General features: G+C 41.4%; 3 protein-coding genes across 14 annotated transcripts in view; 1 reads left to right on the top strand and 2 right to left on the bottom strand.

Annotated features, from left to right (window-relative positions):
• The window catches only part of LOC147012023 (protein tweety homolog 1-like), an 85673-nt gene extending 82071 nt beyond the window's left edge, over positions 1-3602 (bottom strand). For 5 of the 8 annotated variants that reach the window (XM_085856583.1, XM_085856586.1, XM_085856589.1 and 2 more), the window contains exon 1: positions 2877-3106. The gene's annotated coding sequence lies outside the window, so the exon portion shown is untranslated. The other 3 variants (XM_085856585.1, XM_085856588.1, XM_085856584.1) reach the window with 2 other exon arrangements.
• CNOT3 (CCR4-NOT transcription complex subunit 3) overlaps positions 3258-25330 on the top strand; it is a 39708-nt gene continuing 17635 nt past the window's right edge. For 2 of the 5 annotated variants that reach the window (XM_085856558.1, XM_085856561.1), the window contains exons 1-7: positions 3962-4175; positions 4280-4347; positions 7469-7543; positions 7708-7797; positions 16370-16498; positions 19437-19463; positions 19618-19704. In XM_085856558.1, the coding sequence (XP_085712684.1) occupies positions 3974-4175; positions 4280-4347; positions 7469-7543; positions 7708-7797; positions 16370-16498; positions 19437-19463; positions 19618-19704 (678 nt within the window). In that variant the 5' untranslated portion in view covers positions 3962-3973. Of the gene's footprint in view, positions 3380-3596; positions 3671-3961; positions 4176-4279; positions 4348-7468; positions 7544-7707; positions 7798-16369; positions 16499-19436; positions 19464-19617; positions 19705-25330 lie in introns of those variants that run through there. The other 3 variants (XM_085856563.1, XM_085856562.1, XM_085856560.1) reach the window with 3 other exon arrangements.
• On the bottom strand, positions 22343-24141 carry LOC147012022 (uncharacterized). Its single transcript, XM_085857901.1, has 4 exons — positions 23049-24141; positions 22792-22929; positions 22565-22696; positions 22343-22410 (listed from the first exon to the last, which is right to left on the bottom strand). Exons 1-4 carry the CDS (start codon positions 24139-24141, stop codon positions 22343-22345), a joined length of 1431 nt encoding a protein of 476 aa, XP_085714027.1.

Raw genomic sequence — 25330 nt, 5'->3', positions numbered from 1 at the left:
GGACCCCTCCGTTGCCTAGCAACGGCCGAAAAACCTCTAAATGTGGGGGCATTTTAACGAAAAAACAACCTGCAGCATTAACCCTTGAAGCTAGAATCATGGATTTTCTTGTGCTTAATCCTCAGGTCATTCCCCATCGATCGGACACATCGCGTCAGGTTCTATTGGGTAGTCGACTACCCATGTCCGCCTACTGGCTTGTTTGGATGTTTGTTCGTTTGTCATCAGCATAATTGGTAGTAAACGTGGGCGGTTTTTACGAAACTCGGGTGGTCGGTACATCTTATGACCTAGTGCTTTGGAAATTGTGATGGTTGCTCGGGACGCATTGGTTCCCCAGCAACAACCGAAAAACCTTCAAAATTGGTTTCGTTCACACGAAATCAATTCCGAAAGCCATTATCCCACGTAGGGTTATGAAATTTGGCACGAATGATCTACAGGTGATGTTCTATTAAATGTATTCTGGTTTTTGTGATATATGGAATACTTTACCCGCAGCGCCCCCTACAATTAGGATATGCGCGAAAATTGAAGGCTCCCTAGCGACCAGGTGAGTGCATCGATATGAATGAAACCTTGCAGGTTCATGGTACTCAATGAGTAAGAAAACTTTGCCTCAGGACATATTGAACGATTTCGCTTAGGTCAGCGGTCAAAGGTCAATTAGTGCAAAATTCGATAATATGCGAGAGCTGGAGGTGCCTTCGCGCCAAATGCTGCTCCTCCTCGGGATATGGTCGGATGGTCATGAAAATTCACACTAATCGTCTGGAATACATTGTGCACAAAGGATCGAGCCGGATTTTTGATTTTGATCTTTGTTCACCCACAGCACCCCCTCGAACTTTGGGGATTTCCGATTTCAAACCGCATTTTCGGTACTTTTCATTCAAATGGATACCCAGAAGTTATCAGTATATGGAACTGGATGAGATTTGATATGCATAATCTTAAGGTGATTCCCTATCCGCGATATGACATCCATTTTGCTCTAAATCTTATAGTTTCCATGCTCGGCGACCCATCGCCGCCTACCGGCTTGTCTGTTTGTTTGTGTGTTTGTTTACCCTGTAGCAGCCACACTGTTTCAGCGATCATGACCAAACTGAGTAGAGGCGTCGGCCACGGTCGAACTTAGACACTTGTCGTTTTTGGTGAATCTAGGTCAAAGGTCAAGGTCACCGAAAAACCGAAATTCAAATTTTCGCAATAACGTCCGCTAAAATGGTCGTATCGACTTCAAACCATATCCAAAATGTGCATCTTCCAATACTGCATCCAACCATATCTCATTTGGGTGTCACACCAACACCCTTCTTCGCGGTCGGGGGTCGAATGTCAGGGGGGTCAGGTTAAAACTTTCAAATTGCAATAAAACACCATTTCAAGTCCGATTGACTTCCAAGTTATGATCATGACCAAACTAAGTGCTATAACTCATTAAACAGAAGCACTATCGACTTATAAGAACCAAATTGATTTCCAGGTTTTTGTTTTTTCAGAGATCATGGAGATATGACAAAGTTATTCCGGAAATTCCTTGCTCAATGAGCAATATCATTAATTGCCGGAATCCTTCGGATTTCGGCAATTATGTTGGTCGGTTGTGTGTGTTATTGTTTGTTTGTTTGTTTGTTTACCCTGTAGCAGCCACACAGTTTTAGCGATCATGACCAAACTGGGTACAGACGTCGGCCATGGTCCAACTTAGACACTTGTCATTTTTAGTGAATCTAGGTCAAAGGTCAAGGTCAAGGTCACCGAAAAACCGAAATTCTTATTTTCGCAATAATGTCCGCTAAAATGACCGTATAGACTTCAAACCAAATCCAAAATGTGTATCTTCCAATACCGCATCCAACCATATGTCTCATTGGGGTGTCACACCAACACCCTTCTTAGCAGTCGGGGGTCGAATGTCAGGGGGGTCGGGTCAAAACTTTCAAATTGCGATAAAAATAACTTGGAAGTTAATCGGCTTGAAATGGCATGATCATGACAGAACTAAGTGCTTTCACTCATTAAACAGTAGCACTATCGACTTATAAGAACCAAATTGATTTCCAGGTTTTTGCTTTTTCAGAGAACATGGAGATATGACAAAGTTATTCCGGAAATTCATTGCTCAACGAGCAATTTCATTTATTTGTTTGTTTGTTCGACTCGTATGCACTCCGAGACAGCTGGAAGGAATGAGATCAAATTTGCTGGTTGTACTTGGGTTGTGCCCTGGAAGGTTTTCCACATTGAAATAAATATTTGGGAAGTGGGAATAATACGAAAATTGACCCGCTGTATGGAATGAGTAGAAAACTTGTGGTTGTACTCGCCGGTGCACTGGAAGATTCAAGGTTTAAAGAAAAAACATCAATTCATAGTTCTGGTAGTTCAGCATGGGATGATGGGGGTTGGGGATGGGGGGGGGAGGTTGGAGGAGGGTGAAGGGGGAAATCTCCTCTATGTAAATGTTCATGGTATCGCGCCACCTGGTGGAAGCCAGTATGACATCATAAAAGCTACCAAAAACAGCATAAAAAAATTGGGGGAACCTTGGATGGGTTCCTTGAAAAAGGACATCAACATGATGCTTGAAGGTGCGTCACAGTTAATCCCTCAATATCTGTCTATGATGAATCTTCAATGATCTATCCCTCACTTGGATGTTCTCCAGTGTTCTTCTGAACAGTCTTTTAAAGGTCAATACAGCACGCACGCATGCACACGCACGCACGCACACGCACGCACACGCACGCACACGCACGCACGCACACACGCAAGTTAGATGTTGTAACCAATCAATCAAGACCTTTCACCATTCACAGGTCTACCCCCATCCGAATGGTACCACGTTGCGATGGCACAAGTGACCTCACCGTTTAAGCTCCACCGTGAACGTCGACCCGTTGGAAGGAAGGACCAAGGGCTGTGAAGAGGTCATCCGATGTTGCACCGAAGAGGTCTGCGCCCACCGGACACTGCACCAGGGAGGTCACCGGAAGCTACACCAAATCGTTAGGAGATTCAGTTTGAGGATAAAACGGGAAAAGAACTTCATGTAAAAACAAAAAAAAAAACAGACATGGCACTGAAAAGAGAAAATAAATGTCACCGGGAACGTTCATCGCAATTCATAGAGAACAATCCCAACGTGGATCCGTCTGTCGTTGCACAGTTTGTCACAGGGGAAATTGAGAGAGAGACAGAGAGACAGAGAGGCACACACAGACGCACAGGAGCCGCAGTACGTGCAGAGACGCACACCGACACACGGAGCGGTACTGCGTGGTCCAGTGCGGTCCCGCCGGGGGGCAGCACCAAGCGCCATATTGGCCCGAACGCCACAACTCCGGGACTATCGGCGCCGCTCTCAGCCTGGGTGAGCGGACACATCGGCATAAACATCACGTTAACCCTGAGGCACGAGCTCGGGCCTCACCACGGAGCCAGGATGGCGATGACGATGCGACGGCTCTCGTCGATCGTCTCCTCACCGTGCTCCTATTGTGTTGGAAGCGATTGCGGCCCGCTCGGTGTTGTCTTCCCTCATTGTTTTGTTTCCATTTTTACACCCCCGTTGCCCCCCTCTCCCACAGCGCAGCGCCGAGGAGCATGTTAATACACACTCGCCGCTGACCGGGAACCATGGCCGATAAGCGCAAGCTGCAAGGTAAGACACCATGGACGATGCCCGCCGAGACGCCGAGGCCTACGACGTTTGGCTAGCGCGCTATCCGGCTCAATTTGCACAGGCTCTCCTCAGCGCGCTAGTCCACATCGTGTTCAGCGCCGCCTCCCAACCGCCGTGTAGGCCGCGATGTTTGAAAATATCGAACGCGAACCGCCGCTCGTTTGCTTTGCCTTGTGTATAATTCTTTGGTCGCGCCCAGTTTTCCCGCTAACACCTGTTTGCGAGTGCCGTGTAGAATTCGCTCTAATTGGGATTTAATAGGCTTGCGGTGGGGGGGAGTGCATGATGACGAATATGCAGCGTTCTAGAGAGGGCGAAAGCGACGGAAGCGGGACGGGTAGACATGGACGTGGAGTTGTCGTTGAAGTTGTAGTTAAAGTTGTAATTGTAGTTGAAGTTGTCGTCGTCGCTCTCAATCTGTTGCTCGTACTCGGGCTGGAACAGCTCGAAGAAGATTGTCGCGCCATGTCCTTAAAACACGCAAGTAAAACTCGGCAGTTTGTTGTTGTTGTTTATTATTATTATTATTATTGTTGTACCGAAGTTTTATAAACTTTCCAATGTACAATAGAGTGTCGTTTGTTCCAGCGGAGATTGACCGCTGCTTGAAGAAAGTCAGCGAAGGTGTGGAGGTGTTTGAAGACATCTGGCAGAAGGTGTGTTCGGCCTTGATTTCATCCTCCTCGTGCTGTAGTTTGCTGGAGGTTGAATTAGTGTGTGTGTGTGTGTGTGTGTGTGTGTGTGTGTGTGTGTGTGTGTGTGTGTGTGTGTGTGTGTGTGTGTGTGTGTGTGTGTGTGTGTGTGTGTGTGTGTGTGTGTGTGTGTGTGTGTGTGTGTGTGTGTGTGTGATCACCAAGTGCTTGTCGGGGGTTAATGTGGAACTATTTGTCAAATTTCAATATCTGTTTGCTGTGAAGTTGTCCTTGGACGATGCAGCCTTGTTGGCGTGCTCATGGTTACAGCAGGATGTCTTGTTGCATGTGATCGGCTATTTGGTTTCGTAGTGCCATGGTGGATGTATTATGTCGTTTTTTAGTTAACTATGTACGACGTTTAGCAGCCTGGTGTTGGCTCAGTGGTTGAGGTGGTAGCTTAGGTTCCTTGGGTCCTGAGTTCAACCCCCGTCGGCCGCTGAATTAATACACCAGGGGATTGATTCAACCTGTAATCCTTTTGAGGTCGGCGAAATGAGTACCAATTCCAGTGTGTGCACTGGTAGAGGGGCACTGCATCAGCGACACAGTCGCGCTTCAAGAAATGAAAGCTACCCCGGCAGCTTAGCTGCCATACGACCACCACCACGTTTAGCAATTGACAATTTCTAGATGAAATGCTTCCATCTATCAAGGCTGATTTGGTTGTGTGCTTTTAACAAGATGATGTGGAGGTATCACGCTTTCCTTCATGCCGTCTAGTCTGGGTTATATCTACAACCCGACTACAGTAGAAACCGTCCAATTGGCGCTTTGCAGGCATGGTGTTGCATCTCACGGTTCCCCGTCTGCTCGCATTGGGTGATGGACGTTTTTAGTGTATTGATGGTCTTTTTAAACGGTTGTTGTTGCCTCCAAAGGAAGCACCGATCAACATCCACCAGTACCGGTTGTTTGTAGATGTTAAATATCCCACGGTGTCTTTCACAAAGCGAAGGTGAGCTATCGCCAGCACCCTGGACGCATTTGCAAGTTCCTCCACAAATCTCCTTCAGTCCAACGTCGGGCCTGGCCAGCCGGTTCATGAAAGACTTTGGCCAAAAACTTTATTTACTGACCCCACAAGAAGATGGTAATAATTGGGGCTGTTAAAGAAGGGGGTAGTCATAGTAGATCTTTCTGTGATGCAGTAAGGTAGCAGAGTACTGCAGAGAGATGCAAGGTTTGTGATCTTAAATTTTTGAGGTTTTGAAAAGTTATGGGGCGTGTGTGTGCGCACAAACTCGTAACGCTCTGTACATAAATATGTGTATATAACATATATATTACAGGTATACCTTGATTTACGTCTCGGATGTGTTCTTTAAAACTGCGACTTAAATGGTATCTTTTTTTAATTTTTGTCTGTAACAAATGCAGTAATGGAATAAGATTGTGTGGGGAGGGGGCATCGCAATTTTCACCTACAATATTACCTTTTTGGCTTAAACAGAGATAATTTAAACACTCGATCTAACATATTTTGACAGTAAAAAGAATTGAAATGAAATAGTTTTATTTCAGTACAATACCGTAAAATGTGGTGGTGGTGGGGGAGAGAGAGTGTGAGAATGAGTTGTGATCAGATGAAGAAAGATGAAACGCTTGCTTCTCGTAGTCAGGGCAGGGATTTGTAATCTGTTAAGGGTGTTAGGGATGACCCTCCTTATCTTCATGAAAGGCACCGTGAGGATCTTTCACATCCATCAACTAATGCTCGCAGACGGGACACCCGGCTTAACGCTGTGTACCTCCTCGGCCATCCTGCCCGTACACACAAATAAACCTATCAAACGAGCCACGGCTTGCAGTAAAGGTCTCTTTAGCCATGGCAGCGGAGACGGAACTCTCGCTCTCCTTTTTTAAGTCTTCATAAAAACTTTTATCTTTTTCGTCATCAATTTAATTTAATTGCCAGTGGAAGAAAAATTTCCATGTTTTTATGTGGACAATAATAAAGAATGTTAATACATTATGAACAATGGCCATGGCGTTGGAGTGCTTGACTGCGGTGCCGTCTAAATTTACATTCCCTCCTGGAATATTATAAACAGGATGACAGGTACAGGTACAACCCAACAAGGGCATGGGGCACAGATTGCAGAAATGTTCTTCCATCCATGAAGCTTGCCTTTGCTGACACACACACACACACACACACACACACACACACACACACACACACACACACACACACACACACACACACACACACACACACACACACACACACACACACACACACACACACACACACACACACACACGCACGGTTTGTCCTCGTCATGTCGTCATTGAAGTGACGGATGTTAAATATTATTGTTGAGTAAAATGTTGTTATCATTATGCAAAGATTTGACATTACACGATAATTTTCAGCTTCCAATGCGATCTTTCCACTTTTAAGATCTGGAAGCGCTGTACGAAGGCTTCCGACCCGCACACAGCAGCACGATTTGCCGTGTCATTGAAGCGTGATGGAACACTGTACAAAACCTCCGTCGCACTTCAATGCGGACACGTCTTGAAACAGCAAACCATGTGTGGCTGTGTGCGTGCCTGTGAGCTTCATAACATTAATGATCTCAACGTCTCGGCGTGAGACTGGGCGGTTCAGGAAAATCCGTGACGAAAAAAACCAAAGCACGTGGCTTGAACAACGTAACTTCAATGTAAAGAGATGTAATTCAAAGCCTGGGTACATATTTATGGACGACGCAACTTTGAATCAACGTAAATGGAGGAAACCTAAATTGAGGAATACCTGTAGATTACAAAGCAGCTTTTATTTTCTTTCCAAGCCTTATCACAATTATGTAATTATTTATTTATTATTGCCAGATATTTTGCTTGCTAATTTGACATGATGAATATAATAAACATGTTTTGATTTTTGTGTGTAAACAAAACACATCGGGTCTCTCTGTAATCACACTTTGCGGTTACTCTCGTCACAGCAACAGTCGAACCAATGTGTGGGCAATAACAGGGATATTAGCATCGGAAGATGAATAGCAAAAATGATTGGAAGAGTTGTGATGATGGAACCAAGTGCAGAGAGATGTTTTTTGGTCTTTTATATTAGGTGCATAATGCCACCAATGTCAACCAGAAAGAGAAGTACGAGGCTGACCTGAAGAAGGAGATCAAGAAGCTCCAGGTTGGTGAAAGCTTTGTTTATTTATTTTGATTACGTAACCACTGCTCGGGTGTTTCTGAAAATGCTACATGAAACAAAGGAGGCTGAACATCGATATATTATTATTATTATTATTATTATTATTATTACTATTACTATTGGTAATTTTTTTTGTGGGATTGCAGAGGTTACGAGACCAGATAAAGACCTGGCAAACCTCCAATGACATCAAGGACAAAAGGCAACTTGTTGAGAATCGGAAGCTCATTGAACAGGTTTGTGTGAAAAGTCAGAAGCTGGTTTGGGGAAACATTAAAGGTTTTACTGGTGATGGATTGCAAAGGATCAATTTCATCTCCTTGTCAAAATTTTTTCTTTTGCTTAACTCAAATGACCCTAAAGAGTATGGATTACCAAAACGGTCATTACGGAGCAAATGCTAAGACCCTCCTCATTGAGGACCATGTGCTTGGAGAAGCCAGTTTTTGTGGAGTCTTACCCCATATTCCTTTGAAAAGATAACACCCAAGTTGAGTATCTTGCTTGGTCATCTTCCTGACACTGATTTCTTTCCCTTTACTTTACTCTTGGTTATTTATTTATTTATTTATATTCATTTTGTGTTAACTGTGTATGTAGTTGCCCCACGCATACAAAACGAAAAGTGGAGTTAAACAATCGGTTCATTTTACCTGTCTACATGTCCATCCATCCACAAACGTCAGTTTATGATCGAGGAACAACTTGATTTCAATTTAATGTTATATTTTGAACATTAATCGGAAAACGAACCTGTAGTTTTGCAGTACTTTGGCTCAGAATTCGTCCTGATTGCACATGTGCAGAGAGGAGTGAGATTAAAAATAAAATATAATAAGATCTTACTCCGTCTGCCTGCCTGGCAGTGAAAGGAAATTGAAAATCATTCAAATAGGAAACTTACTGTTTTTACGGACGTCAGAAAAGAATACACAACAGTCACGAAGAACTAATGTGTAACGTGTTAGATAGGGTGGTGTAATAGACATTGTGTCAACGGCAGTTAATTTCAGAAATGAATGCTTTCTATGACCTTCACAATCTTTATTTTATTTAAAATTAATTATGCACTTGCACATTGAAGAACACAAATTGCTGCCTTGTCACTTCCACAAACCTCCAGTTTTGCAGTACTTGGACATGTTAGATAAGGTGGTGTATAAGACTGCATCAATGGTGTAAAGCTTCTGGATTTTTTTTTACTTTTCTTTTCTCTACAACCTTTAAAATAATTATTATATTTTGATTGACTTGTATACTTGAAATACTTGCACATGGTGCGTTCTATGAACTCTCCAGTTGTGCATTGTTTCTGTGTCCACTAGCTAGGATGTGGTTCCTATTGTGTGCTTTACATTGTATTTATAGATACTGGTGTCAATGTAAAGGAACATTTGAGGTATCAACCAAAGTTTCTAATTTTTGTAAACATGGTTAACAAATTGTACAATGGTTGGATTCTGGATTAGCAAGGTTTCAATTGTAATGGAGGAGTTTGGTGTTTTATTCCCACAATGTAAGTCTAATTGGGTAGTCGATCCAGTCGAAAAAAAATTCAAAAAAAATAAAAAATTTTTTTTGAGATTTGGTCGACCTTATCAGTATTTAAAATGGCGATTTCGATGAAACTTGGTTGGTAGGTTCATACCATGACGTAGTTGTGTGCAAATGAGAACCGTTGCTATGGACACCACTGTTGCCTACAAACGGAACTTTGAAATTTTTGAAAAATCATAAACAAATTAATTTTTTCAAAAATCGGGCCACGAGCAACTGTGGGCAGTACATTCAGCCATATTGTCAAAAATTTCCAGCCGGATCCAAAGAAAACTGTCCGAGAAGATACACTTTGAATGAACCCTGGTCGAAAACAATAAAACAACGAAGTTCGTTATATCTCAGACTATGAGTCAGATATACATGAAACTGGTATGGTAGGTTCATGGTATGTCCTAGTTATGTGTGAGAAAGAACCGTTGCTATGGACCCCTCCGTTGCCTAGCAACAGCCGAAAAACCTCTAAATGTGGGGGTATTTTAATGAACAAACAATCTGCAGCATTAACCCTTGAAGCTAGAATCATGAATTTTCTTGTGCTTTATCCTCAGGTCATTCCCCATCGAACGGGCCCATCGTGTCAGGTTCTATTGGGTAGGCGACGACCCATGTCCGCCTACCGGCTTGTTATGTGACTTGCCAGTTTAAAATGCACAGTTCCCTTGTGCAAGTATATTTGGATTGTAACAAGAAGGCTGATTTTGTGACTGAATACCAGGAAGCTGTTGCTTCAGTCACTTTGTCAGTCCCTGACTTTCCCCTTAAATGGGAAACTGTATTAGATAAGTTGTGGATACGGTGATTTGGGCAATTATCTGGTTTCAACAACCCCCAAACCCTTTGTTATTTTATTTGGCCCTTTAGTGTTGTCGGTCTTTGCATTGTCCACTTCTACACCAAGTACTTTTCTGGCCTTTACATGACTGAATAGCAAAGATTTGACTCTCCTTTGTGCAGGTTTGTTTCCACAAACTAAATGCACCGAATGAGTTTGTGGAAGCCTGTGCGTATCCCCACTTTACACCTTTCGCTCTTGTATGCTGGAATTCAAAGCTTTTGACAGAATTGGCATCTCCAATAAGGAAGCAGAAGTACAGGGTCTTTCTGCTTTTTCGTTGTAGATGTGTTCAAGGCCTCTTTTTCAACTGCCTCTCAGGTGTTGTTTCCTTGTGACACTTCATTCCTCCTCTTTCATCTCGATCTATCCTCGGTCCCTCCAGCTCGTACACATTGTTCCAGGAATCCCCTCCTTGTGACACTCCCAAAGTCCATGCTCACTGCTCACCTCCACTACTTTGGTGCTCTTTTCTCCTGCTTGTGGCACCTCATTCCTTTGTGAACTCTCACTCTTCTTTCCAGGGTTTCAAGTTTCCAGGTCATCATCCTTCATCCCCAACTGTGATATTTTCTACCCTCAATAACTTAATAACCTTCCCAAACCTCTCTCCATATACTTACAGCATTCTCTTTTTCTTTTTCTCTTTGCTCTTTCTCTTTATCCCTCTCTCTTTATCTCTTTCTCTTTATCCCTCTCTCGTTATCCCTCTCTCTCTTTATCCATCTCTCTCTCTCTCTCTCTCTTTATCCATCTCTCTCTCTCTCTCTCTTTATCCCTCTCTCTCTCTCTCTCTCTCTCTCTCTCTTTATCCCTCTCTCTCTCTCTCTCTCTTTGTCCCTCTCTCTCTCTCTCTCTCTCTGTCTCTCTCTCTCTCTCTCTTTATCCCTCTCTCTCTCTCTCTCTCTCTTTATCCCTCTCTCTCTCTCTCTCTCTCTCTCTCTTTATCCCTCTCTCTCTCTCTCTCTCTCTCTTATCCCTCTCTCTCTCTCTCTCTCTCTCTCTTATCCCTCTCTCCCCTCTCTCTCTCTCTCTCTCTCTCTCTCTCTCTCTCTCTCTCTCTCTCTCTCTCTCTCTCTCTCTCTCTCTCTCTCTCTCTCTCTCTCTCTCTCTCTCTCTCTCTCTCTCTCTCTCTCTCTCTCTCTCTCTCTCTCTCTCTCTCTCTCTCTCTCTTTATCCCTCTCTCTCTCTCTCTCTCTCTCTCTCTCTCTCTCTCTCTCTCTCTCTCTCTCTCTCTCTCTCTCTCTCTCTCTCTCTCTCTCTCTCTCTCTCTCTTTATCCCTCTCTCTCTCTCTCTCTGTCTCTCTCTCTCTCTCTCTCTCTCTCTCTCTCTCTCTCTCTCTCTCTCTCTCTCTCTCTCTCTCTTTATCTCTCTCTCTCTCTTTCCGTCTCTCTCTCTCTCTCTCTCTCTCTTTATCTCTCTCTCTCTCTCTCTCTCTCTCTCTCTCTCTCTTTATCTCTCTCTCTCTCTCTCTCTCGCTCTCTCTCTCTCTCTCTCTCTCTCTCTCTCTCTCTCTCTCTCTCTCTCTATCTCTCTCGCTCTCTCCCCGTCTCTCTCTCTCTCTCTGTCTCTCTCTCTCTCTCTCTCTCTCTCTCTCTCTCTCTCTCTCTCTCTCTCTCTCTCTCTCTCTCTCTCTCTCTCTCTCTCTCTCTCTCTCTCTCTCTCTCTCTCTCTCTCTCTCTCTCTCTCTCTCTCTCTCTCTCTCTCTCTCTCTCTCTCTCTCTCTCTCTTTATCTCTCTCTCTCTCTCTCTCTTTATCTCTCTCTCTCTCTTTATCTCTCTCTCTCTCTCTCTCTCTCTCTCTCTCTCTCTCTCTCTCTCTCTTTATCCCTCTCTCTCTCTCTCTTTATCTCTTTCTTTTTAAACTTTGTTCCCACTATCACGATGTGCGGCACGATTAAAATCGTGGTGATCTTCTCAGATCTTGTCAGATCTTGAGGTCAGTCGTGGCAATCGTGTTTATCATAGAAAATTTTTGAACGGTTCAAAATTTTTCTATGATCAATTGTCAATCGGGATCATCGTATCAGATCATATTGCATCGTAACGAAGCGCAACAGATCACATCTAATCGTGCTTCCTAGTCGTCGTGGTGATCGGGATCGATCTTAGATAAGACAAACACCACGCTCTGTGAGACCACGATTTCAATCGTGCCGCGCATCGTGATAGTGGGAACAGACTTTCAGAGAAATTTCATGATCAGCTACGAATGGCCAATCATGGCGTTCGTAACGGATCGCACGACAGTGGGAACCTAGCATTATATCTTTATCTATCTCTCTTTATCTATCTCTCTTTATCTATCTCTCTTTATCTATCTCTCTCTTTATCTATCTCTCTCTTTATCTATCTCTCTCTCTTTATCTATCTCTCTCTTTATCTATCTCTCTCTTTATCTATCTCTCTCTTTATCTATCTCTCTCTTTATCTATCTCTCTCTTTATCTATCTCTCTCTTTATCTATCTCTCTCTTTATCTATCTCTCTCTTTATCTATCTCTCTCTTTATCTATCTCTCTCTTTATCTATCTCTCTCTTTATCTATCTCTCTCTTTATCTATCTCTCTCTTTATCTATCTCTCTCTTTATCTATCTCTCTCTTTATCTTTCTCTCTCTTTTTCTTTCTCTCTCTTTTTCTTTCTCTTTCTCTCTTTTTCTCTTTTTCTCTTTTCCACTTTCTCTTTTCCACTTTCTCTTTTCCACTTTCTCTTTCCACTTTCTCTTTCCACTTTCTCTTTCCACTTTCTTTCTCCTGTTGATTAATTTCCATTGTTCTGTCTGCCTGTTGCTCCACAGTCGGTGTCTTATTACCCAACGGAGTTAAGGAATTTGTTCATTTTGTCTGTCCTTCTGACCATAAATATCAGTTTATGATCGAGGAACAACTTTATTTCAATTGAATGTTACATGTTGAACAAGAATCGGAAAACTCTTAATTTGTCCCAATTGCGCGTGCACAGAGAGGCGTGAGAATGTTTTTACTTTGCCTGTCTGGCAGTGAAACAAAATCAATAAATCATTCCAAACAGGCATGAAGGATTAATGAAACGTATGAGATAATGTAACATATGGAATAAACTCCATCGCTCTGTTCAATCCCATTCTTCCCTCCAGGCCTTCAAAACAGCTTTTCACCACCACCTCTTATCGTCCCCCATCCAAATCCTCAATCTTTTCTACCCCCGTTAATCCACCCCAAACCCACCTCCTTCAAATTCCCTGTTTTCCTTCCTGAAAGTCCCTGTAATGTCCATCTTGTACTGTATACCCCATGTTCCCCACCTCATCCCTCTCCCTTCCACAGATCTAATGTCTCTGTTCCCCACTGTTTTGTCCTTCCCTCTCCCACCCCTCTTGTCGTGTGTAGGATGCTGCATCAACGACAATAAATTTGCGGGTTTTTTTTCCTTTTTTCTACAGTCTTTTAAATCTTTATTGTCTTTCAATTTAATTATATACTTGAACACTGTAGAACATAACCTTTTTTACACTTTCAAAACACTTTCTTTTATAAGTACTTGGACAAAATATTATGGTATTTTACGTCATCACGACCAATCAACTTTGCCGCTCATCGACCCCGCCCATGTCCTTGTTTCTCAAGACAGTGCGGGGTAATGTGTTCGATGAATTCTCTAGTTTAAGACAGGATCCAGAGAACAACTTGGGAATTATGGACTTGTTCGGTTGATTTAAGGCGTTGGGTAAAGCAATTTAATGAAGGAACAGATGGAAAACCGTTTTTAAATATTTTCAAACTAATTAGTAGTCAACCTGGATTTATTCAGAGGGGGGTCATGTTTGAAATATTTATTGGAGTTTAATAAGGTAGTATCTGATGGGTGGATGAGGGAAGTGCAGCAGATCAAACAGGAAACCAAATACTGTATTGGAGTTATCAGAAGGGACCCGAACAAATAAAGTTCAAAACTTTCATAAAGCTGTTTGCTAAGGTTATCGCTAGTAGAATAGACAACTGGATTGTAGATAGGAAGTAAAGAGTGGCTGTGAGTGGGAGGATGTTAGGCCTTAGTTATTTTATAACTTGGTTTACAGATCCGCCAACGGTGTATTTGCCAAAATGAAATATAAATATAAAACAAATTTTTAGCCTTATATATTTAGAAATTTTCCGCCGAAGGTGCAAAAGTTTCAAAACCCGAAATGTAAACGTCGGCATTTATTTTGAAAATATAATTTCGCACGCACGCACCAAAATGCCGAGTCCCCTTTAACCAAACTGCGCAGTAGTCTTCGGTCATGGCATCTGAGCAGTGGCCAGCATGGTTCAGATTGACTGTGGTTTCCGGGGCAAAAGTGATTGTTAAGAAGAATGTCAGCGGTATAAATTTGAGTGACTATATTGGTGATTTAATCACGCAACATCTTGACGACGAATATTCTGGCCAAACTATTGCATCAATTCAGTGCAGCAGCAGGGATGATTCGCAGGCTACTCTCGATCGTGCCGATTTTGTTTCTGTCGAAAGTTGTACACTGCTGTTCGTATTGAAAGATTTCGGTGCCAAGTACGTCAGTTTCCCTGCGAGATGCTGATATTCAGCCTTCAACGGACCAGAAATCAACCTATGATGTGCTCATGGGGATGGGGAGACGGTACGATCAGATGCCTGCTGAAAAGTAAGAGCTGGTTATGGCTCTGATTGACCGTTTTGAGCGTGTTGACTCCTAGTAGACACCTTTTTAAAAAAATCATATCCAGCACTATGCACTGGTGTGCACGCACACATCTACGACTTGGACAGTAATTTTCTCAGCATTGTTTCCATTTGTTTGATGATCCAACAGGTTTCTAAAAGAAAAACATGCCAGACTATATTGTAAAAACAAGTTTTAATCCTTCTTTATTGATTTTCACATCAGATGATACAGTGAACATGGGCATCCTGCATTTGAATGGTCTTCCATCTTCGATGTCTTTTTAGATCCTCCTGCTCCGGGATTTATAGTTATTTTCCCCCCACCTTCCCTTGTCTTTTCCATGGAATATCCGAAAAAAATCATAAAAATATATAATTTCTAAAAATCGAAATTATATTTATATTTTGACCTACCGACCCTACATTTTAGCTGAAGAACTGCGGAAACCAAGTTATAAAATAACTAAGGCCTTAGTAGTGGTGTTCCTCGGAGATTAAAACTGGGACCATTATTATTCATAATTTACACCAATGATTTGGACAGTGGGGTTAAAAGTGGGCATTCCAAATTTGCAGACACAAAGTTTGGAGGTGGGGTAGGGGGCTTAGGGGTGGGGATGATTTTTTTGCCTGCTGAAAAGGTGTTCAGATTCAGGAAAGTCTAGATACTTTAATTGACTGGGCACATGATTGTCAGATGTAACTTAACATAAAGAAATTTAAGATGCTATGGATGGTAAGAACAATGAAAAGAGGGATTACATGATACAATACAAGGAGGAATCTTGGAGCATGCCACACAGAAGGATTCTGGGGGTGGTAATATATGTGGGGGGGGGGGGAGTTTGTAAGCAGACATGACAATGCCAGGCAACAATAGGTAAAGTGAATAGGGTTTTAGGTTGTATTGAATGAGGAGTATATTAGAAATCAGAGGTTGTGTTAACATTGTACAGGAATTTATGGTGGCCTCGTCTAGAATATTGTGTGCAGTTTTGGTCACCACATCTGAAGGAGGACATAGCTGCTGGAGAGAGGGTTCAGTGGAGATAAACTAGATTTATTCCAGGCCTGGCAAGATTACGCTACGAGGAGCAGCTGAAAGATATGGGGCTTTATACATTACAAAGGAGATGATTAAAATAATGAAGGGTATTGCCAAATTAAGTGCAGAATCATTTTTCAGAAAAATGGACACTGACAAGACAAGGGGCCACAATGTAAAAGTTTAAAAAAAAAAGAACTTCCTTTGGTTGTAAGGCTGTGCTCTTTCACCCAGAAAGGGTGAGTGCATGGAATGGTCTTGCTGCAAGAGTAGTGACAGCAGCCAGTGGATAGTTTTAAAATTGAGTTTGATAGATATGTTTGCATAGTGAGGATTGGGGAGTACTAATATGTTAGCATGATTGTGCAGGCTTTTTGGGCCTCGTGGCCTTCTCCTGTGTTGAAGTTCCTTGTATTTCATTGTTCCCTCTTGTAACCTTGTTGTTCTATGAGCTTTGTATTTGAGGGGGAAAAAATGGTTTCATTGGTGGTGTGGAGGGTATTTGAACTTTCTAATGAATAACATATTTATCCAACTTATTCAGAATTTGTAACAACAAGAAATTATTTTCTTATGAAATTGATTGTTAACCAATTAATGTCTGCCCTGTTTTTTATTTTTTGTTTTTTTTTCCTTCTCACTTTTTTGTGCAATTATGAAATATCAAGGTGTCTTCAAGTCCTCCCTGTCCTCTTGTCCCCGACAGCAAATGGAGAGGTTCAAGGTGGTAGAAAGAGAGACCAAAACTAAGGCTTACTCGAAGGAGGGTTTAGGTTTGGTGGCCAAAGTGGACCCTGCTCAACGAGAGCGGGAAGAAATAAGCCAATGGCTTACGGTACGTGGTTTGCACTGCTTTTGGAAATAGTGCTGGAGTGGGTGAAAGGTAGTGGCATGGGATTACCACATTTTTATTGATAAATCAAACACATTCGTGTATTGTGCCCGATGAAGCCGGCGAAACATTGCCTGAGACCGGGTCTGCTTTTGCTTTTTTGCTCAAATTAGCAGAGTGGATCTAGTTTTTTTTACTTTGATTGAAGCACTTTGGTTTCCTCTTCTTCTTCTCCTTTTATTTTTATATATATATATATATATTTATGTACTGTCGGACCCCGTTATTTGCGATTCGCTGACCCCACGTATTTGCAGTTTATAAAATGTGACCTGCTTCTGCACTACATTCACGTATTCGTGGTTTTTATTATTATTATTTTTTTTTTTTTTAAACACTTCAGGACTACTCTCCTCTATCGACCTGGAAAATTGGAAATCAGCTATCACAGCATTGCATAAAAGATGTGCAAAAACAGATCCCCTTAACTACAGCCCAATTAGCTTACTATCGGCAAGGTCATGGAATCCATCATCTCAGTTGACATAAAATCATTCCTTTTCTCCAACAGCCTCATCTCAGATCATCAATTCGGATTCAGATCTGGTCACTCAACTTTTGACATGTGGCTTCTACTCTCTCAAAAATGGTGGAGGCCCTCAATATCAGACATGAGATCAGGGCCGATTCTCTGGTCATATCTCAAGCTTTTGATAGTATGGCGTCCTGCATTGCTCTCCAAACTGTCTGCTGATGGAATCCAAGGCCAACTCCACTCTTGGAATCCTGACTTCCTCCACTCTCGTAGACAACATGTGGCTCTCAACAGAACCCTTTCATCTCCTCTCCCTGTCAAGACTGGAGTACCCCCAAGGCAGTGATTTAGTCCCCATATTGTTCCTAATCTTCATCCATGAACTCACTGACTCTCTGGAAAATCCTCTTTGTCTCTTTGCTGATGACTCCACACTCTGCTGTGACATCTCTCATCCTCCTGACAGACAGACAGACAGACAGGCCTCTTCCCTCTTCTTAGAACTTTACAAAATCACAAACTGGTCAAACACAATTTTGCTTATATGTATGAAGATCAGCAATGTATACAGCGATTCATAGGTATGAAGCTCTATCATACAGAAACTGTTACAACTATTCCAATGCAATATATATATATATATATATATATATATATATATATATATATATATATATATATATATATATATATATATATATATATATATATATATATATATATATACCACGAGGGGAAAACCAGAGATGTCACTTTTTATAAATTTCAGGGTTATTGCAACTGACAATAGTTGGCAACATAAGGTTTCCTCTCACAATATTACTTTAACAAATAACCAGGGGTGTCACATAATTTATATGGTATAAAGTTTAGCCGTGCAATGAAAAAACAAGTGTTGTCAAAGCTGAACAAGTAGAAACCCAGAGTTGTCAGTACTTTACTCCTGGTTATCTCTCTTTCATTCATGTTAACTGTTCCACCATAATATTCAGAGTTGAGAAACTAAAAAATGAAAGGTTGTAAAACTTTCACAGCATAAACTCTGAGCACTACAATGGCCTATTTGGTGAAATCATGGGCTGCGTAGTTGGTGCATATCGTGGTTCAAGCCTGGTCAAACCTTTATTGTGACTTTTATGGGACCCACACCGTGGCTTAATGGTTAGCGCGTCTGAGTACCCATCCTCATTCGATGGACCCACCGCCCAATCAACCTGCTTAGGTATATGAGGGAGGCACATGAGGTGACTTCGTCTATCGCGAGGGTGGTTTATCCTTGGTTTCCTCCCGGTTTTCCATCATATTAAGTAGTACGGAGTAAGAAATGGAGAATCCGTCGTCGTATAAGCGAAATACCCTTGAGTATGGTGTTGAACACCAATCAAACAAAACAATGACCGTTTAATGTTGAAAAAAATAATCTGTGATCACCAAAGTCATGTAATGTATGCTAATAACCAACAACCATGAATTTGCTACACATCCTGGGTTAAAATTGCATGGCAATTATTAAACAAGGGAATAACCAGTGATGTCAGTTTGCAACATTGATTCGTTCTTTGCTTTTAAATTAAACAACACAGAAGCTTGGCAAATGCTACATGCTTAATTTGATCGGCCAATGATCACTCTTCCTTTTACTGTAAAAGAAATCTATATGACAGTTATTAAACAGTCCACCAGTCTTGAAACTTTGTTTTTCAGTTTCTTCAAAATTGACTTATCCTGACATCTCTGGTTTTCCCCTTGTGGTCTTCATATACATATATATATATATATATATATGTGTATATATATATATATATATATATATATATGTATATGTATATATATATATATATATATATATATATATATATATATATATATATATATATATATATATGTATATGTTTATATACTTTTTCTTCTTCTTCTTATTTTTTTGAATTAAGCTGAAACAAAATGGCAGATTAAGCTCCCCTACGAGGTGAATGTGGGCTGACTGAGGGTCAGCCTGTTTCTTGCTTTAATTTAATAAGCCCATTAATCATCTACAAAAGGAGTGTTTAATTTTACCCAAATACCCAGTTTTCATTCATAGAGTTCCTTTGGCATTAATGCAAAGTTTTGGGCCATGAGGTTTCATGGTTTTGGAGTTATGGAGTAGATGCATTGACACACACACACACACACACACACACACACACACACACACACACACACACACACACACACACACACACACACACACACACACACACACATTTTATAGACACATGTTATAAACAATCGGCTCAATCAACATGCAGGATAAACCAAAATGAATAATGCTGGAGGAATTATCCTGAGATTTTCTGTTTTTTTTTAATCTAAAAAGATGGCTTATTGTGCTCGCACTGAAACTGGCTTTCCTGTTTGTTCCAGAACACGATTGAGATGTTGAACATGCAGGTATGTATCCATACCGCTCTTTTGAGGACTCATTTGCTCCAGGATCCATCTTCGTGCCAAATTGTGTGCTGATACAATTTCCGTCGTGAGGCAATGTTGGAATGAAAGTATGATTTGTGATTCGATACCTGTTGCTGTGTGATGCACCCTGCAGGTGGACCAGTTTGAGAGCGAGGTTGAGTCCTTGTCCATCCCATCAAAGAAAAAGAGCAAGAGTGAGAAAGAGGTGTGCTGTCTGGCAGTAGGTGCTACTTGTTGAATGTATATGTTAAATACATCCTCCTCCACACAAGGAATGCTGGCTATACAAATCTGTTTGTCCCATTAATCTTGTCCTATCCATATCCAATTTGGGTTTTGTTGTATTTTGCTTGTAATCCAATTTAATTTTGCATAATCTTGCATTAAAACCAGACTTGGTGGTGTAATGGGTTAGAGCATCCTCTGAGTCTGAGAGGTTGATTGTTCGAACCTGGTCCGAGTCACACCAAAGACTGTTTTTTTCTTCTTCTTCTTTAATGGTGCATGCCGCCTCTTTGCTTGAGGCCCAGCATTTAAAAGGATGGAGCCGGACCAAACAATGCTGGGAAGGCAATAGCAAACCACCCAGTATAACCCTTGCCAAGAAACTGTCGGCAGCACCGACGCTCTGTATATAGAGTATGGTACAGGTTTTTAAACTTGCATTTACTAAATCTCCGTGTTCCGTTTTAACCTTAAACGTTTACTTGTGCAAAATATACCTTGGACTATTTCATTTGCAAAATATTGCAGATAGGATGGCTAGCTTAATTTCTCCTCTAAAGGATGTATATGTTGTTTATACAGATGCATTGAAGATCGTGGAAGGTTGATTTTAATGGTTTGGGATTTGTGACCATATTTAGTGTTTGGAAGAGGGGGTGAGAGGTGGTTGTCAAAATCGAATTGAGAAACGAATTTGCGAGGAAGCAGTGAATAAGGAAGTGATTGGGTGGGGGTTGGGGTTGAAGAGATAAAAGAAAGCAAAGGAATCAGGAAGGTGGGTGCAGAATTGGCAGAGAGGAAAAGGCATTTGGGAATGTCAGGAATTTGTTGGGTTTTCAAATCACTGCCATTTCTAAGAGATGATGTGATCCCGAATGGGATGTAATTGGTTTATGACCCACAACATCACAAAGGTTAAAAGGTTGGGATCAAGGTTGACTTTTAACAGTATCGTGGTGATTAAACACACTCTGTGTACTCTGGTTCTGCTGTGCAGGGGATTTTGTGATTGTTAGGCCAATCTTTTTTGATTTTTGTTTATTTTCAAATTTGTGGCTTGTAATGGGCTCCTCTTTTGTGCATGTTCTGCTTCATTATGTCGTGTGCACAATTCCATCTCGTATATAAGCCTTATGAAGAAATGCGTTCATTGTGGCTTGTACTGAACTCTGCCTCACAAGCCAATTGTTGCCCATGTACACAACTCGCGTCGTCGCTATTTTACCATCTTGATGCTTTCTTAATACAATTACAAGTGATGATGTGCTACATGCCAAGCCTAACTGATACGATTCACACCATATCCTAAGGAATCTGAAAAAAATGATGTGCTTGCGGTAATTTTTAAAAATTTGTTCACGAGTCGGTTAGTGGCCACTATATTCATTATTGATGTGTGTATGTCTGTCTGTCCCGAGCATAGCTCCGTGGGTTTTGATCCGATCCTGATAAAATTTTGGTGGGAGGTTTATATCATGATCTAGTTGTGTTTTCCTGAGAATAGGCGTGGTGCGCCCATTATGGGCGGAGCCACGCCCCAAAAACATGTGTTTTTAGGGGGTAGCCGATTTCAATTTGCATCTTCTCTGAGGGGGTTTGTCGATTCTGGCAGGGGTTTCAGTATTTGGTTAGCCCAATGGCACCTGCATAGCCCCACGGAGCTCGATTTTTCATTTTCGTGTCAAGGTCACGAACTTAGAAAATTGCGAATTTTGACATAAAAATCATACGACCTCCCAAACTTTTAGAGCTAGGATGACTATTTTTTATGCATAATCCTGAGGTCATTCCCCACCTAAAGTCTTGAAACCATTTTGCTCTATCTCGAACACCTTGCCCGTGGTACCCCCTTCAAGTTTGTTTTTTACGCTGATTTCTCAAAGTATGGATAATCCGAGGAGTGCGAAATGCCATATAGCCTCTATGACGTTATATTGTTCCTGGAATGTTCCAGAGGAAGTTTTGCACCAAAGGTCATAATCCTTGACATTTGACCTTTAAAGTTCACAAAGGTCAAATTTTCAAAGTTGTGGGAATCGAACCGGATTTTCGACCTTTGACGAACTAACTCCAATAAGCTTTCGCACGTATCCTGTTTCCTTATTTTAATGTCCACAACATTGTTTTGTGACCTTTAAAGGTTATGCAAAGGTCAAATTTTGAAAGTTGTTGAACGAAACCGGGTTTTCGACATTTTGCAGCTAATAACCTGTCACTCGAACCACATCATGTTAATCATTTTTATAACTTGGTCAAAAATTATCACATTGTCTCATCCTTGACTTCTGAAACGATCTACATCGTCAAATACCGCGCGTGAACCATCGCCGTCTCCAGAATTGTTATTATTTATTTTTATTATTCCCGCGCTTTCGAAGAAAAGCGGGAATATTGTGATTGTCTCCTCCGTCCGTCCGTCCGTACGTCCGTCTGTCTTACCCTGTAACTCCTCCTTCACCGTTTGAAATAGGAGCTTGAAACTTTGGGACATAATAGATATATGTATGTGGAAGTGCACAACACTTTCGGATTTTTGATATGACCCTGAGTAGACAGGTCTCTGCCAGGCAAAAACTGCCCTTTTTCCAGTCAAGGTTTTCTCTGCTGATTTATGTACTTTGGAACATACTCTTTCAAATAAGCTTCTGGGCCACCCTGAATTTTGCCGCAAATCCAATATGGTAGCCAAAATCCAATATGGCTGCCCCAGATATTTCAATGCACAGCAAACTTTTTTCTGGTGCATTTTACACCCCATAAATGTATTACCAACAGATAGAAACATGATGACAAACTACACAAATATCAAACTACACAAAACATTTTGATTAAATGGACACTTCTGAATTACTTACCATGGATTTTAATCCTGTTGGTAATGCCAGTAAAATTTTCTGAGTTGCTTGTATTCTTCCTCTTTCTTTGTGGAGACGGCTTTCCTCCTTCTGTGAGGACATCGGCATCTCTGGCACTCTCAATGTAACCCTCTGCAAAATTAAATTTGGATAATATGTAGGATGCACAAACCCACAACATTGAAATGAGATTAAATCATCACTTTAGGGGTATTCTGAGATTTTACCTGGCTTTTTTCTTTTTCCACAATAGACCTCTCTGTCTTCTGATTGTCTGCTGGTAGTCCTGTCTATCTTCTTCCGTCGAAGCTGGCTTCTCTCTTCTGTTGTTGAATCATCTTCTTCGGCATCATAGTCAGTGAGACCTGCAAGAGGAACATCGACTATTTACTTCAAATTAATTTAACCATGGTTGGACTAATTATGAGCAACTTGTATTGGGATGAACTGCATTGTTTAGAGATCCAAAGAAGTTAAGTAATACCTTGAATTCGTCTTTTCCTGCTCTTTGTCTTTGCCAGTGTTGGAGGTAGTTGTGGACAGGTGAACCATACTGGTTTAATACCATCCTCAGTAGTTTCCCTTCCTCTGTCAGTGATGGAAGGATATTCGATATTTTGTCTTCGACACTGGTTCCATAGCAATGCCTGCAGGTAACTTCGTTTGAGATGCTGTTTGGTGCTATTCTCGTCTGGAAGGATGCTGCAACTAGATTTCACCTTCTGGCTGTTGTACATTCTGATCCTTGTCCCAACAAAGCTTTCTTGTTCCGTTCCAGAGTACATGCAAGTTCTGAAGAAGCTTTTAGCACTCTCGACATCTTGAACAGATTGGTCGGATCTGCCCAGCTGCGAAAGTAGATGGCACTTTTCCTGTTTCAACATTTTCTTCCATGGCTTGACCTTGCCAATTCGAAATGGGAATGATGTTGTGTCACATCCTGTGATGCTGTGATATGCCGGAAGAATTTTGCACACACCGTCTCCATAATGATTTGTTAGTTTCTTCACAATAACATAACGATGGTAAATCTTCATAAACCAGTCATGTGGTGGTTTACAGAAGGAACAGGCATAGCTCAGGACGACCAGTACGTCTGTGTCAGTAGCTCTGATGATAACAGGATCTTCAGACTTGCTTGCATGAAGAACAAGCCGGGTGTCAGCTTCATGATGGTTGCAGGATTCGAGCTTTTGAACATCAGTTCGTGTGATCAGCCAAGTTTTCTCTTCTTCTGTCACAATCAGTGGAATTCCTAGTTTTGATCTGACTGAATTGGTCTTGTAGTAGCCAATGAGGAATTGAATCAGCTCTGTCTTGTTTTTGGAATTGTGCAGAAATAAGTCCCAATCTTTGCCACCGGGCATACTCTGCTCTGGACTTTTGATGTGAATTCTTCTACCAGAAGTTCCTCGGCGCCGTTGGGTTAACTGCTTTGTTGTGGCTGTACTGTATGAATCAAATATGATTCCAAGCTGTTTTGGCTTAGACAAGCTTGGTGGCAAGCAGAATTTCAATAAAATGTCAGCGAATTCTCCCCATGTTTGTTGAGATGGGATTGACGGAACAGCTGCCATTCCATCAATCAGCCAGTTGCCTCGAATTGGTGGTTGATCCTCTGTGGCATGTGTGATTCTGCAGTTCTCATGAACATAGACATCCTGGCCTGGTCTAGAAAGACGCTGTGCAGCAGACAGGAATTCAACATAGGGTGCCTGAGTACATAAACTCTGGTCAATTTTTACCCATCTTTCTGCCAGTGCTCAAATAGACTGCAATCCATTCTGAGTTTACTTTGAAGATGGCTCACCTTTGTCGATACGTTCATTACACAGACAACACAAATGCATTTCATCACTCTCTAAACACAAAATTGGTGTAGATGCCATTGTGCAACAGTTTACACCTGTTCAAAAGCTGACATTGTCTTTATCTGTAGTCAAATGTGGATTCGCTGAATCTTCTCAGGAATCCTGGAATCTTTACTGCCTGTCCTGATGTTAAGGATTCTAAAATAAAAGGGAAGCTGAGGAAATATGACCATGGAGAGAAGGAAATACATAAATCACTTGAAACCTTTTTAAACAGTAGAAAATAGTAAATCCAAAGTGACTTAGACTGGTGATTTGATATTATTGGTTATAGAATAAAAAGTTTGATAAAATTTGAAATTATGGGGGCTATCGCATTGCTTTGACATCATTTCGACGTCAAGGAGACGTCACAGAATATAAATAAAGGGTTATTCTGGTAGTTTAGTGACATGTTTCTATCTGTTGGTAATACATTTATTGGGTGTAAAATGCACCAGAAAAAAGTTTGCAGTATATTGAATTTCTGATATCGATCGGTCGACTATGACGTCATTTCAACGTCAAGGAGACGTCATAGAACAATTCCAATATGATATTTGTGTAGTTTGTCATCATGTTTCTATCTGTTGGTAATACATTTATGGGGTGTCAAATGCACCAGAAAAAAGTTTGCTGTGCATTGAAATATCTGGGGCAGCCATATTGGTTTTGCGACAAAATTCAGGGTGGCTCAGAAGCTTATTTTAAAGAGTATGTTCCAAAGTACATAAATCAGCAGAGAAAACCTTGACTGGAAAAAGGGAAGTTTTTGCCTGGCAGAGACCTGTCTATAGGGGTCAGCCAGAGCGGTTGGGGTCATGGGGGTCGAGTAAAAAAAATTTACGTGTTTTTACCATTTAATTGTACATGGTAAATTCTTTTATAAAGAACTTACTTATGTGGCCCCCATGAG

This window comes from Eptatretus burgeri, chromosome 15 (assembly GCF_056783735.1).
Source record: "Eptatretus burgeri isolate ZD-2024b chromosome 15, Ebu_testis_v1, whole genome shotgun sequence".
Taxonomy (NCBI): domain Eukaryota; kingdom Metazoa; phylum Chordata; class Myxini; order Myxiniformes; family Myxinidae; genus Eptatretus; species Eptatretus burgeri.
Note: the sequence above shows the minus strand (reverse complement) of the source record. Positions and strands in the feature narration are given on the sequence as shown.

Excerpts from the sequence above, each read along its gene's own strand:
- LOC147012022 (XM_085857901.1), bottom strand. The coding sequence starts at position 24,141 with ATGGCAGCTGTTCCGTCAATCCCATCTCAACAAACATGGGGAGAATTC. Across the intron at positions 22,930-23,048 it reads CAGGAAAAGACGAATTCAAG|GTCTCACTGACTATGATGCC; the intron begins GTATTACTTAAC and ends TTCCTCTTGCAG. Across the intron at positions 22,411-22,564 it reads CAACAGGATTAAAATCCATG|CCATATTGGATTTTGGCTAC; the intron begins GTAAGTAATTCA and ends TATCTGGGGCAG.